This window comes from Rattus norvegicus, chromosome 1 (assembly GCF_021556685.1).
Source record: "Rattus norvegicus strain SHRSP/BbbUtx chromosome 1, alternate assembly SHRSP_T2T, whole genome shotgun sequence".
NCBI classification, from domain to species: Eukaryota; Metazoa; Chordata; class Mammalia; order Rodentia; family Muridae; genus Rattus; species Rattus norvegicus.
Genome location: NC_141534.1, coordinates 17,991,416 through 18,006,956, shown reverse-complemented (window position 1 = coordinate 18,006,956; position 15,541 = coordinate 17,991,416). Strand labels below are relative to the sequence as shown.

The window sequence follows — 15,541 nt, the reverse complement described above, 5'->3', positions numbered from 1 at the left end:
GCATGGTTTATACCTGATTTATTCGGTTGGGATTAAGATTTAGTTTTTGTGTCTTATATGTTGGCTATATGCCCCTATGGTTAACTACTACAGTTCTCAGAGGGAAATAAACTAGAGCAACTCTTAGGCAAAGTATTTTAAAAGGAAAATCTTGTGGTCATAAATATATCTATTCAATGAGCCTTTGTAGTGTGTTTAATATAGAATAATGGGGACCAGAAAGGAATGCTCTACCACTGAGGTAAGAAATGAATTCTTAACAACTGGGGGATATTTCCAAGGCAGAGTTAACTGCTACCCTAAAGTGAATAAAGCTGTTTAAATTAGAGTGGTTTTCAGTGCTTCTGAAAAGAAGTTGCCTGGTGAATGGGAGTTAACTGTATTACACACCTTTAATAGATTTGAGTTGTGTGTTCAGGAACAACCCGGAGAAACAAAAAAACGTGGATTTGCTGGGGGGTTTATTTGTTTGTTTTCGTTTGTTTCGTTTTGTTTTGGTGTGGGAGAGACAAAGGGGTCAGTATTTGTGTCCTTTAAAATGGTAACTCTAATTTCTATAAGCCTAAATAATTCTGCTGCCGCGTCCACCAGACATTTCTATAGTGGAGCGTAGGCATGAGAGTCTAAATTACATATAGGGCGGGACCGTGTCAGGTCCGCCAAGACAGTGATAATTGACATCACACCTCTGTATAGCACTTTACAATTTTCCCAGGATATTTCTGACATAGCATGACTCAGGTCCATCTCTTTATAAATGTTTGAATCACACCCAGCCAGGGTTGGTTTTAAAAGACTCTGGATTCGTTTTGATTAATTCTGTGACTATTCTGTTCCACATGTCTGTGCTCTGTGGGTCTTTGTATTTGACTTAGGAACAGCAGAGGAAAGCAGCCCTTTCCTTGTTCGGTTGTCAGCTCTGATAAAGCAAAGTTAAGTCATGTTAGCAAGACCATCTAGAGGTTGATCAAAGGCTGTCCTCATTCAGGAGGAAGACTGGAACTTAAACTTTTTAACTTTTTACATAAATCATCTGTGAACTAACTTTTAGCATTTGTTTATACTCTTGTCGAAAGGTTTTTTATGAAAATTATTTTTTTTTATTTTTTGATAGTCATATATGCACACAAACACACACGCACACATGCACGTATGTGTATATCCGTCATCCAGTGCCCTCATTTCACCCTGCTCTCTCGCCCTCTGAACCCAGACCTAAGTAGAGGAGATGGTGAGACTCTGGGTTTGACAATGTGACCATCAGGAAGCTCACAGATAAGGTCATGCTACAACAACAATGTAATGGTTTGCATGTTACCCTAACTTTTAGGAACAGTTCTTAGGTTTTCTAATCCGTGTCTATAACCTTGTCCTCGAGCTCACTTGAGGTGCTTTATTGCTGGTGTTGGCTGTCCCTCAGGGCTTACACTCAGGCCCCCCCTTTGTATTTGCTTTGGCAGCAAGCTAGCTAAGAAGCGCAAAGATGCGATGGGGAACACACGTCAGGAGATGACCCACATGGTGAATGCTATGGACCGGAGTTACGCTGATCAGAGCACCCTGCATGCAGAAGACCCCCTTTCCCTCACCTTCATGGACCAACATAACTTCAGTCCGAGATGTAAGTTATTCATTGAAATTTGAGTAAATGCCTTTAAAGCTTATTAAGTGCATTTAACTTTACACAATAGCTTGTGAATAAAGAAAGAAGAAGCCAAAGAAGAAGCAGTTAGGGAGAGTAAAACACAATTGATGTCATTATGGAATTCACAAAAAGACATGTGTTCAGTTTGCTACAGGGTTTAGTTTAACTTCAAACTAGGGATTTTGTTATGAAATCATAAGAAACAGTCAGAACATAGAGCCATTCAGATAGCATGTGTCATTTTGAATTATGTTAAAAATGGCATTTTATGTGTAAAGTTGGTGTGTTATTTATACTTTTCCTTTGTAGAAGATAAGGGTACATTTGAGATAAGAAGCAACATAATAATTCTTTCTAAGCACTGATGGCATAAGTAATTATTCCATTTAAGAAATCTAGTATTTTGATTAGTCCTGAAAAAGGCCGATATCAAACAGTTAACCAGAGATGGGGAAGTAAGTTCATGGATAAAGAACTTACCAGACAGGCTTGAAAACTGGAGCTCAGAACACCAGAACCCTAACACTTGTTGACATTCAGGAGGGGTTCCAAGGCAAGCTGACTAACTAGACTTGCTGGAAGTGGTGAGCTCCAGATGTCTGAGAGAACCCATCTCAATACATTAATAGAAGAGAGTTGAAGAAGCCATGTACTATCAACTCCCTTGGATATACACACCTGTACATGCTCACACACGGCAGCGTGCATAGACACACACATAGCATACACACAGGAAAAACTTTTAGCTACATAAAAGGTAGGTCCTTAAGTTTCTAAGTGTGGAGTATGAAATCCAAAAGTGTAGTTGTATTGACAGGCATGCAAAGATTAATGCGATAACATTTGCATTCACTTCCCCCCAACCCCACCCCCGGGAGTCTTCCAGAATTACTAATGTTGACCTATGAAGGAAGTGCTTTTAAAATGTACCCATTGAAGTCCTGCTTAAGCACAGAGGATTTGAATAATTGTATAATTTGAATATCCTAAGAAAATTATTCCCTTTCAAAGTTTTGTGTTTATTCAAATTTAAGTTAATGTGCCTAATTAATTTCTTCAGATCTTCCAGTAAAATTGATGCCTGAGATGGACAAATCAAGTTTGTCATTAGCATTTCATATTCAAGGCATTTCCATAACAGGTCTTATCCTAATTTGGGTAAATAGGCATGTAAGAGGACAAGATGTAAATAAAAGAATTCATATTTCTATGCAAATTATAAACTTAGGGAATGGTAAGTTTATACAATATTTTAGGTTGTAAGTCTATGTCATTTCACAAAAGTGTTTTTATTTTATTTTATATTTTTGGAAACCTTTAGCTTGATGATAATTTTCAGTAATTGTTGACTTGGAATATAGGCTGTCATTTTCCTGGTGTATGTCCATACCGGATGAAGTTAGACATACAGTTATTTTGGAATTCAGTTTTAATCATGGTAAGGATTATCTAGCCTACCTTATTTTTACTTGACTATTAAAATTGAACAACAGGGAACAACATAAAAGTCTAAATTCTGACTGTTGAAAGTTTGCTTAAAATATGAGTATATCCTCTCTCCAAGTGCTTGATTCTGTATTTCATTGATTATTCGTCTGAATGTATTTCTATTCCTTGGACCCTTCTGTTGGTTGCCCATATGAGGACCTGACTATAAAATGTCAATCCTGAAAGTGTAACTATAAATACCCATTATGAACTAAGAGAAAGAATTAAACCAATTCCCCACTGTTAGCTGAGGAAAAAAATAAGTTAGACTGAATGTAAGACCCTTATTTCTGTAAGTACCTTGTACTTGATAGATCTAAAATGCATGGTTCCTTTTCCCCCAATTTCATCATCTTTATAGTGTCAACCTGAATAATATGTCTTTTTAAATTGAACAGAGGCCTGAACTGTAATTATAGATACAACTCTTGATGTTTTACAGTAACTCTGCTAGAAAAGAGTTTTACCCTCGCAAAATACAGAATCAAAGCAAGTTGTATCATTCTATTTTTTTACGAAAATCCAAGTCAACTATAAAACTGTTTATAAACGCATACTAATTATGAAGAAAAGTAGAACTTAGAGCCAAGCGTTTCTTCACGAGCTCTGTTCTCCCCACAGTGCCCAATGACCCACTTGTGCCGACTGCTGTGTTAGGTGAGGCCTGATATCTTTATCACCAGTTTTCATTTTATTTCGTTGTTTCCGCATGCATCACAACTCCTTGCATAGGCTGTATCTTGTCCACATAGTAATGATTTGCCTTTTGGTAAGTGTCTTGCTCTTTCAGATAGACTGCCCTAGTCCAAACAGACAGCAACCTTGTTTTAGTATAGGCAGGTCTGGTAGATTTGAAGGGAAGGCACCCTGTTTAGAACAACACACCAGCTTCTACTTGTATGGGACCTGAAACAGAATTGCCCCTAATGGATGGCTCATTTGAAATGATCCCAGATACCCTATACTCAGGGTCCAGGAATGTCTGTGCAACTAGCAACTGGGAAAGTCAGCCTCAGCTGAGGGATACTCTAACCCTTCTAACTTTACCACAACTAAAGATGCATTAGAGTGAACAGGAGGACAGGTTCATTTACATTCGCTTTGTCTTTCTAAATGTTTGCTAATACAGGGGAAGTTGCTAGAATCTTGATGCAAGGGGTTTGGTGTAGACATCACATCACGTCACATCACATCACACCATGATGACACTACATTATATTAGAACATATAGTATCAAGGTGCAAGGACTTAAAACTGAGTGAGTTTACCTGGGTCATATCTAAGAAAAGCAGGTATTGCTTGTGATGATTCTGACCTTTTCTGTTGCAAAACCGTTCATTTTTAAACTTATTATTATTATTATTATTATTATTATTATTATTATTATTATTATTATTTCCTGACAAATTATCCGCCAATCATTTTGGCCAGCATGCATTGTATGTCCACGGGTTCTTTACCAGTCACACTCTAGTGGTCCCACTTACCCCAGAATCCAGATTAAAATCACCTTATATGTTGATGATTATGCTTACTATTTCTTATGAACAAGGAAGCTTAGGTACCTCTTTGCTATGTAGGCATTCAGTTTAAAAATGCATTACAAACTATTTGGGAATTTTATATCTGATCAGTTAAAGTAATGCATGCTTCTTCTGCAGTAAAACAATAATCCTGAGTTGTAATCGTAGAGCCTATATAAGTAGTAAGTGTTCCAATAGAACCTAACTGTAACTGCACTCGCCCTGCAGCGTGCCCATCAGCAGTGAGATGGAGGTGAACTGAGGCATTTCAGGACAGTTGACCTCATTATATATGCCAGAGTCATGCACGGCGATCACAGGGGAGGTATCAAATGCCTCCACATAGGCCACCTTATGCTCCGAGCCAGAGAGCAATATCAGTATTTCAAATTCATAAGTGCATTTCACTTAAATTAAAATAATAAACACTCCGGAGAAGGATGGTCTGGCTACGTATTAATATCCGACGTGGTGACTCCCCCACAGTAATGTAAAATTAGGTTCGAATCTCAGCGTAGAGTTCAGTAAACCACCTGGCAGGTTCAGGCTCCCACCGGGAACAAGCTTGGCAACTCCCACCATGCTCCCCCCCCTCCCCCCAGAACTGTATGTAAAGAGAAGAGGAGAACTGTTCTCTTAGTGAATGTGAACTTTACAAACTGTAAAGGCCGAACAGTTCTTAGGATATTTCGAACGAAAAGGAGTGGTCGTGTTTAAGGAGAGGTAGAGCTAGCCTAGCAGTGATGTAGTAGCACATTGTCGTCATTCCATTTTCCCTCATTTCGAAACTAAGGACGAATGGTTTGAAAACCGTTGGCTTTCTTTGAAAGCTGACTCCTACGAGCCCCATTAGACATCACGTTGACGTGTGCCATTTTCCCGTCATTCCCGGAATCGTGATACTGATAGTTGTCTTTCATCCGTTCACTTTGCATTTTGTGCAGCAGTTTTTGAAGTCATTTCAAACATTGCCTCATATCTCTATCTGCCTGAAGATCTTGAAAGGCTTGGAAATTTTTCATATTGATTCATATTTTTATCTTTTGTGTTTTCACTGCTTCCTTGGGCTTAAGTCCCGATAACCGGTAAGTATATTGCAAAGAACTCTAGAAAGCATTCAATCAAGACATAGCTAAGGTTATTACTCTTTGATGTATAATGAGGGACAATGGTGAGCGCAGGCACCCTTGCTGGCAGGCGCATTATTAGGTAGTTTAATGAGGTGGAAATGGATTGAGATTAATAGTTCATATGTGAGTGTTCAGAAGGCCTTACTGCCTATTGTACCACTGTATTAAAGCCAAATGCCACACAGAGTCTTCGCTTTTCCATGCCAGGGTACGGTCATGTGTAAGACGTGCAGTGTGAGTCGAATCTGTGTTTCTGAGCTCTTGTACTCGTAAAACTTCTGCTGTTTCAGCAGAGTCAAGATGAGCTCTGTCTAGGCCTTGCCCTGGCTACCTTGCCCCTCAGCCTAGGTATTCACATTCTGCTTCCTGACAGTGTCTGTTCACTGATCTCTCCACTTCAGTCGTATATCCTGTGGTAGAGCCTAGACCAGTTGCTTCTGAATTTAATCTTACAGGGGAGAGGTTTATTATATTCCTTTTCCCGGTCTATTGATTGTTATATTTTAGCGACGATGGGTCTGTTAACTACAGTCTCACAGGAAGCAGAGAGAACTCTAATGAATCCTGTTTACTAGCAAATGTTTATCTGTAGAGGGGTGGGTGAAACCAGAAAAAAAAGGCAGTAATTCCCTTGAGTGGTTAAGTCTTAACAGACACCCACCAAGGACTTTCCTTTTTTTTTTTTTTTTTGTTACATTTTGTTGTTGTTTGGCTTTTTTTGTTGTTGGTTTTGGGTTGTCTTTTTCCCCCTTCAGTGTGTGATATTTTTAGACATGAATGCAAAAAAAAAAAAAGTTCAGTTTAATAAGGCAGGGTAGAGATGAATGCAATCAAGCTAAATTATGAAGACATACAAATCTGATCGCAGGGTCTTTTTTTTTTTTTCCCCTCTCCAGGAAGAAAAAGTGTTTATCATGGGGACAACAGTTCATTTTTTGCCATATCCTATTTGTAGAGTTGGCGATAGAGCAGGCAGATGTACCAGCACTTGACACATGGTTCACTGTTAATTACCTATCATTCTCTGCATTGACCATTTCAAACGCAAGCTCCCCTAAACGTGCGCCTCCCTTTCTGTTAATGAGTGTAACAGTACTGTGCCTTTCACAGTAGCACCCCTCCAACGTTTGTTTCTTTTTTTTTTATTTAATGGTAAGTTTAAATGTGATTAATATAAGCATGTTTCTCATTGTAATGTTTAGGGGCTTTTTTTTTGGTCATTAAAATGCTGTTCATTCTCCATAGGCAAGGCGTTCTTGGTTCTTTCTTCGTTCTTATGACAGAAAGAGAGTTAAAAGGGTCTTCCCAGGTTGAACTAAAACCATGGGGATGGGGTCTCTACTTAAATGTGGGTGGTGAAGGATTCTGGAGAATTTTAACTAATTCACTCACTCATTGAAACGTTTACTGAATTTCTGGAACATGAGACTCTCTCCAAAATAAATAGATAGATGGATAGATAGATAGATAGATAGATAGATAGATAAATAAATAAATAAATAAATAGTAGTTTCCTCGCAGGGCGAGGAAAGTGGCATGCAGGGATTCTGGATGTCTTGGAAACAGAAGCTGTAGCCTTCTAAAACAGTGTTGGGGGAGGAGGGGTTGGGGATTCAAAAGAGGTATCCACATTTATTTCCAGTACACCCGGTTTCTCTCACACAGCAGAGAAGTCAAAGTGTACTGGCACTTAAAACAATATTAACACGAACAGGAAACCAAGGGGGAAAGCACATGAAGCCTCCTGGAGAACAGAAGGGGTGGGGGTGAGATTCTATGTCTGTGTTTCCAAACAAGGATTTTTTTGCGAAACCAAGGAGGGGAAAGGTGGTGAGAGGAGCATTCCTGTGGAGATGGGGATGTTGTCTAAACAGGGTCTCTGAGGGAGGTTGGAGCTTGAGTGCGGAAAAAGTTTATCCAACATGGTCAGTGGTGAAAACGTTTTTTTCAGTTGGCAGCTTGGTCCTCTGGTTCCAGCCTGTGCTGCTGTAAACTCCAAGTGTTAAAAACCAGGACAGCTTGACTCAATAAATCCAGTGTCTTCCTGTCGCTCCCAGCATCTGCTGTCTTGTTGTTCTGACCTTAACCCCCGAGCCCAAGTGAAAGGTTTTATCTTGAAGAGGATTGCCGTCGCTGCCCCGACCCCAGTCCTCTTGTCTGGCTTTTTTTTTTTTTCCTTTCTTCTACCACTAGAATGATCTAAAGACTTCAAGTCTTCTCTGCACGGCTGTATATTAAACAAGATAACTTTATCTCTTTTTTAATGTTCTGGAATATGAAATCTGCCAGATGAAAACCACAGTGCCACAGCAGAGTCTAGTCGTCTCCTCGATGTCCCTCGATACCTCTGTGAAGGGACAGAGTCCCCTTACCAGACAGGACAGCTGCACCCAGCCATCAGGGTGGCCGACTTACTACAGCACATCAACCTCATGAAGACATCCGACAGCTATGGGTTCAAAGAGGAGTATGAGGTGAGAGCTTCGATACTGTACTGAGTTTTACTTTTAGCTTAATTCTCAATGGCATGTAGCATTTTCTCCCCTTAACATTACAGAGCGGAATACTCTACAACCTCTCTAATCCAGTAGTGAGGAGGCCATCTTATGCATGGACGGGGAAACAGGGAAAGGAAGGAGAAGAACACTTCCCGGAAGTGCACTTGGGGTTATGTTTATTATAAGAGTCTTGAGAATGGATTCTGAAATATTCCAGTGCATTGTCACAAACACTGTACTACATCTTTCCACCGTCCCCTGTTTAAAAGTCAAGAACAGGATCCCAGAGCTCCTTTGCAGTGTGCTAGGGATGCCACACTGGTTGTCTTGAATTCCCGGTGTTTGTCTGTCTTCTTGCTTGCAACCCCTCTAATGGTGATATTACGTTAAACGTGCTGCTCGCCACTCTTCCCGCAACTTTGTGAACTGCTGCACGTGGATGGCAAGGAAGAAAAACTGACCACAAATCAATCGTACAACATCCAAAGGGGGATGGGGATTAAATTTCTTCTCCCAGTATATTTCTCTTTTTTACTCAGACCAAAATACCAAGATTTATCTTACAAAGGAAGTGACTTAAATCACATTCCAAGAAACAGCAAAAGAAAAGAAAGAAAGAGAGCGTGTGTGTGTGTGGGAGGAGGGGGAGGTGTGGGAGAAGAAAGAAAGAGAGAAAGAAAGAAAGAAAGAAGTTCCTTTTACCTCTTTCTTGCTTCAAAATCTCGGTGTTGAACACTGGAGCTGGTTTACACCCAGCACCACGGTGTGTGTGCACACAGACACACAGGGGCACCCTTAAAGTGGAGGACACCAAGTATGTCTTAGTCCACAGAGCAAGCAAATCACACTCAACTTCATGGAAAGACCTTTAAGGTTCACGTTCCATTCATGGGACACTTGTATACATTATTTGGGGTGAGAAAAACTGTCTTGAAATTGTGTATGTCAGCTTTAGATATTTGAGAAATGCCCAAAATAAGAGCTGGGAGTTAGACTATCCTGCCAGTTTCTGTTTGCTCATTTCATATATATTCCTGTGTGCTCTGCTTCAAAGAACGCTGGCTCTTTGAAGACCCTACTTCCTGTGTTGAACAAAGTTCAAGTTTTTCTACAAAAAAGAGATCTTTACCCGTATTTTAAATTGCTGCATGATTAGGCCAACCGACGAGCCTGTCTGTCTATAGGTTCTTTGGGAACAAGAATCTTTATAAACCCATTCCCTTCAGAAAAGACCCCCATCTTCATGGCCTTCAAAGACAAAAAACCGACAGATCAGACATGACTAAAGAATTATGGGAATAAAGTGGCTTTTCCCCCCTGTTAGAAAAGCTGATGAATGCACATTTGGAAGATAGCCATTAAAAGTAATCTTTCTAAGTTTTAATGTATTATTGTTTAGACAGTTTTTTAAAAAAAGAACGATGGTTTTTCCTACTTGTAACTCACGAAAATATAGCTACTTAAAAGCTAAAGTAGTTACAAGGTTCTGTTTTTCTCTAAAGCTACTGCTGTGCTTTCAAACCCGAGATCAGGACAACCTAAAGTGAACAAACATGCACCACAAAACCAGGCTGGAGGTCTGAGAGCTAAAGCGCTCACAGCCGTAGACAGCCCTGCCCCCCACTGCCACAAATGCGGCTTCCACGATTTGGATTCTCAGAGCAAATAAAAACTGCTGTGAAAGGCAGCTGAGTGCAGTGCGCTGGTCAACTCTTTCCTGTCTTTCTCTTTCCCAGAGCTTCTTTGAAGGCCAGTCAGCCTCTTGGGACGTGGCTAAAAAGGACCAAAACAGAGCAAAGAACCGATACGGAAACATTATCGCATGTAAGGCTCCTGACCCCTGTAACCATTACGTGTAGAAACCTGAGCAGTGGACTTTAGGGGTCCTAGGGGTGACATGGCTGTCTGTTAAGTGATCTATTGAATATTGAAAACAATGTGACCTCCCTCAGTAAATTCACTCTCACTCTTCCCTTTGAAAAACTTGCTGCTTTAAATTTTGTTGAAGTGCATGGCAGGTTGTTAACACGTGTTGAAGAATATAGGGGTTGTGCCAAAGTGTTCTTAAATTATAAATTAGTATAACACTCTGGTGGGTCATATTCAAGATGGCTGAATTACTTGTTCCACCTCACCTTACTCCTTACTCCTTACCTGAAGGCAGGGACTGAACTCCAGATACTACAAGCCATGAATCACTGAGAAGTTCCATGGCAATGTCTGCTGCTCTTCTCACAGTATCCTGAGAGTTCTGTTTTCCACATATATGTACAAGTACCACAGTGACAGGGATAAACACCTTAGAAAGTATGGTACATGAGGAGTCCATGCAAATACCAAATCATCCCCAGACCAGCCTTGGCAATCCAGGGAGAGTGGGTGACTTAACTTGTACTTATTGGCTAATTTCCTCAAACCAGTCCACTGTGAACTGAAATCATTCTAAACTATCCATATTACCTTAAAACACAACCTGTCTCTCAAGGAGTGAAGAACAGGTTTCAATTCCACAGCCTGGTCCTGTAGCTCAGTCTGCTGTAAGCTCCGTGGCCCACGTGAAGAGCCATCCAGACATTGTGTCGCTACCTGCAAACTTCCTGATGTGAAAGGCAGGCTGTTGACACACCTGTGCTCAGAGCCCTGGCTGGAGGAAGTGGCAAGCTCCACGTGGTTCTTGCCTTTATCACACATGGCTGATTAAATAATGATGCCGAGCTTTGAAAGCGCGGATTATAAGAACAGAATGTGTCCTCAAGTCTCCACCCCTGACTGCCTCAGAGCAGAGGAACTCAAATCGATTGCATCTGGTTATTTACACCTTTCAGACGATCACTCCAGAGTCATCTTGCAGCCCGTGGAGGACGATCCTTCTTCAGATTACATTAATGCCAACTACATCGATGTAAGTGTCCCCGTGGAGTCTTTCCACAGCACGCCCACTTCATCAGCTCACGTCTGTGAACTCGATGTTTGTTGTTACCAATGACTTGATTGCTACCTTTGAAGTAAAGTAAAAAACTATACACTTTTCCTTGTTCTACATCCTAGTACTTACTGACACTGTTGTGCTTTCTTCCGCACCTGACTTTGGTCTGGGCTGTAGATTTGGCTGTACAGGGATGTAAGTACCACTATGTGTCCATGACAGCACCTTCTGATGACTATTTAATATAAATACCCTTAATCGCAGTTACTACTAATGCCTAGTCTAGTCGTTTCTGCATGCGTCACCTAATTAGTCCCCTACGATATATTTCTGTTTCTTTTCTTTGTAATTACTTTATGTGCGTAAAGAACTACTTTACCTCCTCCCCTCTTCCTGTGTAGAGAAAACGGGGCTGTTTTTTTGGCCTCGACAACTTATTATTATGCATTTGAATTTTATTTGTTGATAATTTCTGTCTCTGGATTTTCTTCTCCCCTCCCCCGAGCACATGTGAGGAGCTGGATGGTAGAATGTGCACTAGTGGTTTTTCAAATTTTATCTTTTTCATATTCACTTTTTTATGTTAAAGGATGAGAATGGGGCCAGGAATGTAGCCCAGTGAGTAAAATGCCTGCTGAGTATACAGGAGGCCCAGAGCTCGAATCCCAAATACTGCATAAACCAGGCATGGTGGCGCATGCCTGTCATCCCAGCCATCGGGAGGTGGAGGCCGGCAAATCCGAAGTGGAAAGGCATCTTGAAGTACAGAGTGAATTTCAAGGCCGACCTGGGGCTAAATCAAACCCTATCTCAAAAGCATAAACAAATACAATGTGTAGGGAGACTATTTTGTGCTGTGTGATATTGGCTTGTAAATTTCTTAATGCAAAAAAAATCTGTATCATATTTTAAACATATATATCACACATATATATTGGATCATAGCAAGTATGTTTCCATCACATATGGTGCTATTAAGTTTTGGTTATACATTATGGACATGGCCATGCTTTATGTAAGGGAAACTAATTATCGATTAAGATTACTGCCCAACAGGCAATATGTGATATTATATGTCAAGACTAACTCTTCGCCTCTGTGGCCTGCTTGAAATTTACACTAGAGGGTCTAGAGAAATGCAGTAGCTACATTTGCTACTCTTGCAAATGACAGTTCCCAGCACCCACCGAGTTTACAACCGTCCATTACTCCGGTTACTGAGTATCTTACGCCCTCTACTGAACTTAGGTACCAAACATTCATGCAGTGCACATGCAGATATACCTAAAATACGATTAAAAAAAACAAATAATAAAGACACCCTGGAGATCTTGAGAATGTTACTTTCTCTCTGGGTGCCTCAGTTCCCTCAGAAAGCCTTCTGACTTTGCTGGGGAAATACTTGTCGTCCCTCCAGCACAGCGATTAACACGTAGTTAGCGCTTGCCAAACTCCAGCTATTAATAACTAAAAACTCCAGTTCTGAGTGAATTGAATCACAGCGTGCGTTTCTTAAGTCGAAAGCGCAGTACAGCATTACAGCATGAACTGTCGGTGTTCATAGAGATATGCAGTAGGAACCCCTCCCTACCTGTTCTAATTTCTGCAAATAGGAAACAGTTCGTCACAGCTATGAACTTCGTGCCTTACAGTCATGTTAATAACCATAGCTAATTGATTTAATGTATTGAGAATAGCATATAAGTGTGTTGGTTAATATTCCTTCATAGTTTTATTTTCCTAAAGTTTTAAGTTTTGTCAGACATGTCATGAAAGAGCTAAACTAGTTGTTCTGTAGCACAAAAGACATCAACATTTCTCTTACAACTTTATAATTGTTCTTAGCTCTTAGATTAACCGGAGTTTTCTGCCGTAACAGATACACGTGGGAGCCTTATCCTAATACTATTTTATGGTTCATTGGGTAGCACTTTTTTCTAAATTAAATCTGTTATGCAGCTCTGTGACGATCCCAGTATATTTTAGCTAAGCACAGCACAATCTTATAATTCCCTTTCTTGTTTGTGTGTTACCCACAGAATAGCAACTCTGTAGCTCATTTAAAACGGAAAATTGACATGCTTGTGAAACTTTGAAACACGATTCCCTGAAACATTCTGGATTATTACGATTGACCAAGAAACCAAAGTCAGCCAAGGGTGTTGTCGCAAACCTTTCATCACAACACCTCCTAGTCAGTTAGACGGATCTCTGTGAGTTTGATGTCAGCCTCAGAGGCTGATAGGTAGTAAGTTCTAGGCCAGCCAGGGCTGGTAAGACCCTGTCTCGAGAGAGAATTTTTTAGTATTTACAGCAGAAAGATGCACACTGTATTCCATCCCTGGTCAGATGAGACTACTGTCTCCCCCCGACACACACACACACACACACACACACACACACACACACACGTTCCACACCCACTCTCTGTGTACTGAGCTGCCCATAGCAAATATGGACAAACCTTAACAGATTTCACTAAGTCCTATTAACACTATCATGCCATCAATTATTTTTTCAACTCATCCGCGGCACATTGGCCATTGAGAGCAGACAACAAGCAGATTGATCTTCAACAGGGAGAATTCACTGAAACACTATTAAATGCCTATGAACAGTTTTTGTATGCTGAGACCCACTAAAATTGTTGTCCAAGAGAAAGTGCAGTTTTAAAGACTTTTTCCCTATATATGTGTGTACTCAAGCTATGTGTGTGTAAATTTCACTTTATCAGCACACACAAAATAGTTCCTGCAGATTCCTAAACATGTTACAGGACTGAAATATTATCCAAAAAAAAAAAAGAATAAGAATTAATGGGCTGGAGAGATGGGTCAGCCGTTAAAGGCCAGGCTCACAAACAAAATATGAGAATAAGGATGAATTTCAGCAGGACTTTGATTTGAGCACGCATGCATTGTCCAGCTCTAACATTGGAATGTTCTGGTCCTTTTTACTTTGCTTTTCTTTTTTCTGGTTCTAATATGTCGTTGTCCATTTGTAATGCGGTGTGTTGTACTTTTGGATGATGCAATCGGAATTAATGTCTCTTCATGGAGTTTTACCAGGAATGAGTGATGTTAAAATTTACATGAAGGCATAAACATCTTAGTGAAACTGAACTAAATCTCTGGGGTTATTCTTCAGCAAACAGAATTCAATCATACGATATAAATTCTAATCAGAGCTTCTAAAATACTTAACCTTGTCGTCTGTTTGCCCTTCACATACGTTTGAGAAGGGGATCCCGTGTTCACTACTCAGTTCCGGTCTTTTTATTATAACCTGATCTTTAGAGGAGATTTTCTTCCCCTTTTTATGCCTTCATTTATTAATTTCCGATACCAATGTAAAATGATAAACAATTTGCTTTCCTACTTTAGGGCTACCAGAGACCAAGCCACTACATTGCAACTCAAGGTAAAATTTTGTCTTTCAAATATGTATATTTATTTATATTAAGTATTACATTCATCTTTATTATCCAATAGGTGTTTATTTTGTAATTTTGTCTTTTTAAAAAAAATGGCTTTTACTCATTCGTGTAGTACAAACACTTTTATAGAGCCTGGGAAAACTTAATCTTGATTCTCCTTTAAATTAAAATCCCGTGATGATTTTGTGATCTGATCAGGTATCTCAGTACACTGGACAGTAGTGTTGGGAAAAAGCATTCCTTACTTTTGATGAAGAGTAAGTGAGCACACTTCCTACCTAGGGTGGCCACCATCTTGTAGCCAATTATGTTAGCCCGAAAAGCGGTAAAACCCAAGACCCGTAGCGATGACGAGCTACCTACTGTCCTCCAGCAACTTTTGACAAATTGTAACTGAAACAAAACATAGGCCCTAGGGAATGTAATCAGTTCCACTCCACCATGGGAAAGAAAAGCAAAGAAGGTTGATTATATCACAGTGCACCCGGAAATGAGAGTACCTAAGGAAGCAAACCAATCTGTAATCCCCTCAGAATGTCTCCCCGCCATCCACAGAACGTGCATGACTGCTTAAAGTAAGAGGAAAGTAAAAAGACAAGCCTACCCTTGTATTCAGATTTTGCTCTGTTTTGCTTTGCTTTGGTCTTTTCCTCCTTCGGTACTGAGGACAGGAGCCAGGGCCATGCACTTGCTAGGCAAATGTTACCAGGGAGCTAAATCTACCTCCTGATATTTGCTCTTTTAACAGAGGTCATTTTTTTTCAGTATTTCGCTTTTTGTTTTAGTAATTGCGTTTAATTGAATATGCTTTACTGCGTATGTTGAAGCACATACCAGTGGTTCTATGGAGCCAGCACATGCTTTTGCAGCTAGGTAATAATGTAGAATAATAGTA

The 15,541-nt window shown here is 40.2% G+C and overlaps 1 protein-coding gene across 23 annotated transcripts in view; it reads left to right on the top strand.

Annotated features, from left to right (window-relative positions):
- Ptprk (protein tyrosine phosphatase, receptor type, K) overlaps positions 1-15,541 on the top strand; it is a 499,334-nt gene that overhangs the window by 463,811 nt on the left and 19,982 nt on the right. For 4 of the 23 annotated variants that reach the window (XM_087567057.1, XM_087567006.1, XM_087567041.1 and 1 more), the window contains 8 exons: positions 1,461-1,621; positions 3,755-3,790; positions 5,730-5,741; positions 8,076-8,260; positions 10,021-10,108; positions 11,110-11,186; positions 11,388-11,405; positions 14,594-14,630. In XM_087567057.1, the coding sequence (XP_087423183.1) occupies positions 1,461-1,621; positions 3,755-3,790; positions 5,730-5,741; positions 8,076-8,260; positions 10,021-10,108; positions 11,110-11,186; positions 11,388-11,405; positions 14,594-14,630 (614 nt within the window). 23 annotated transcript variants of the gene reach the window in all.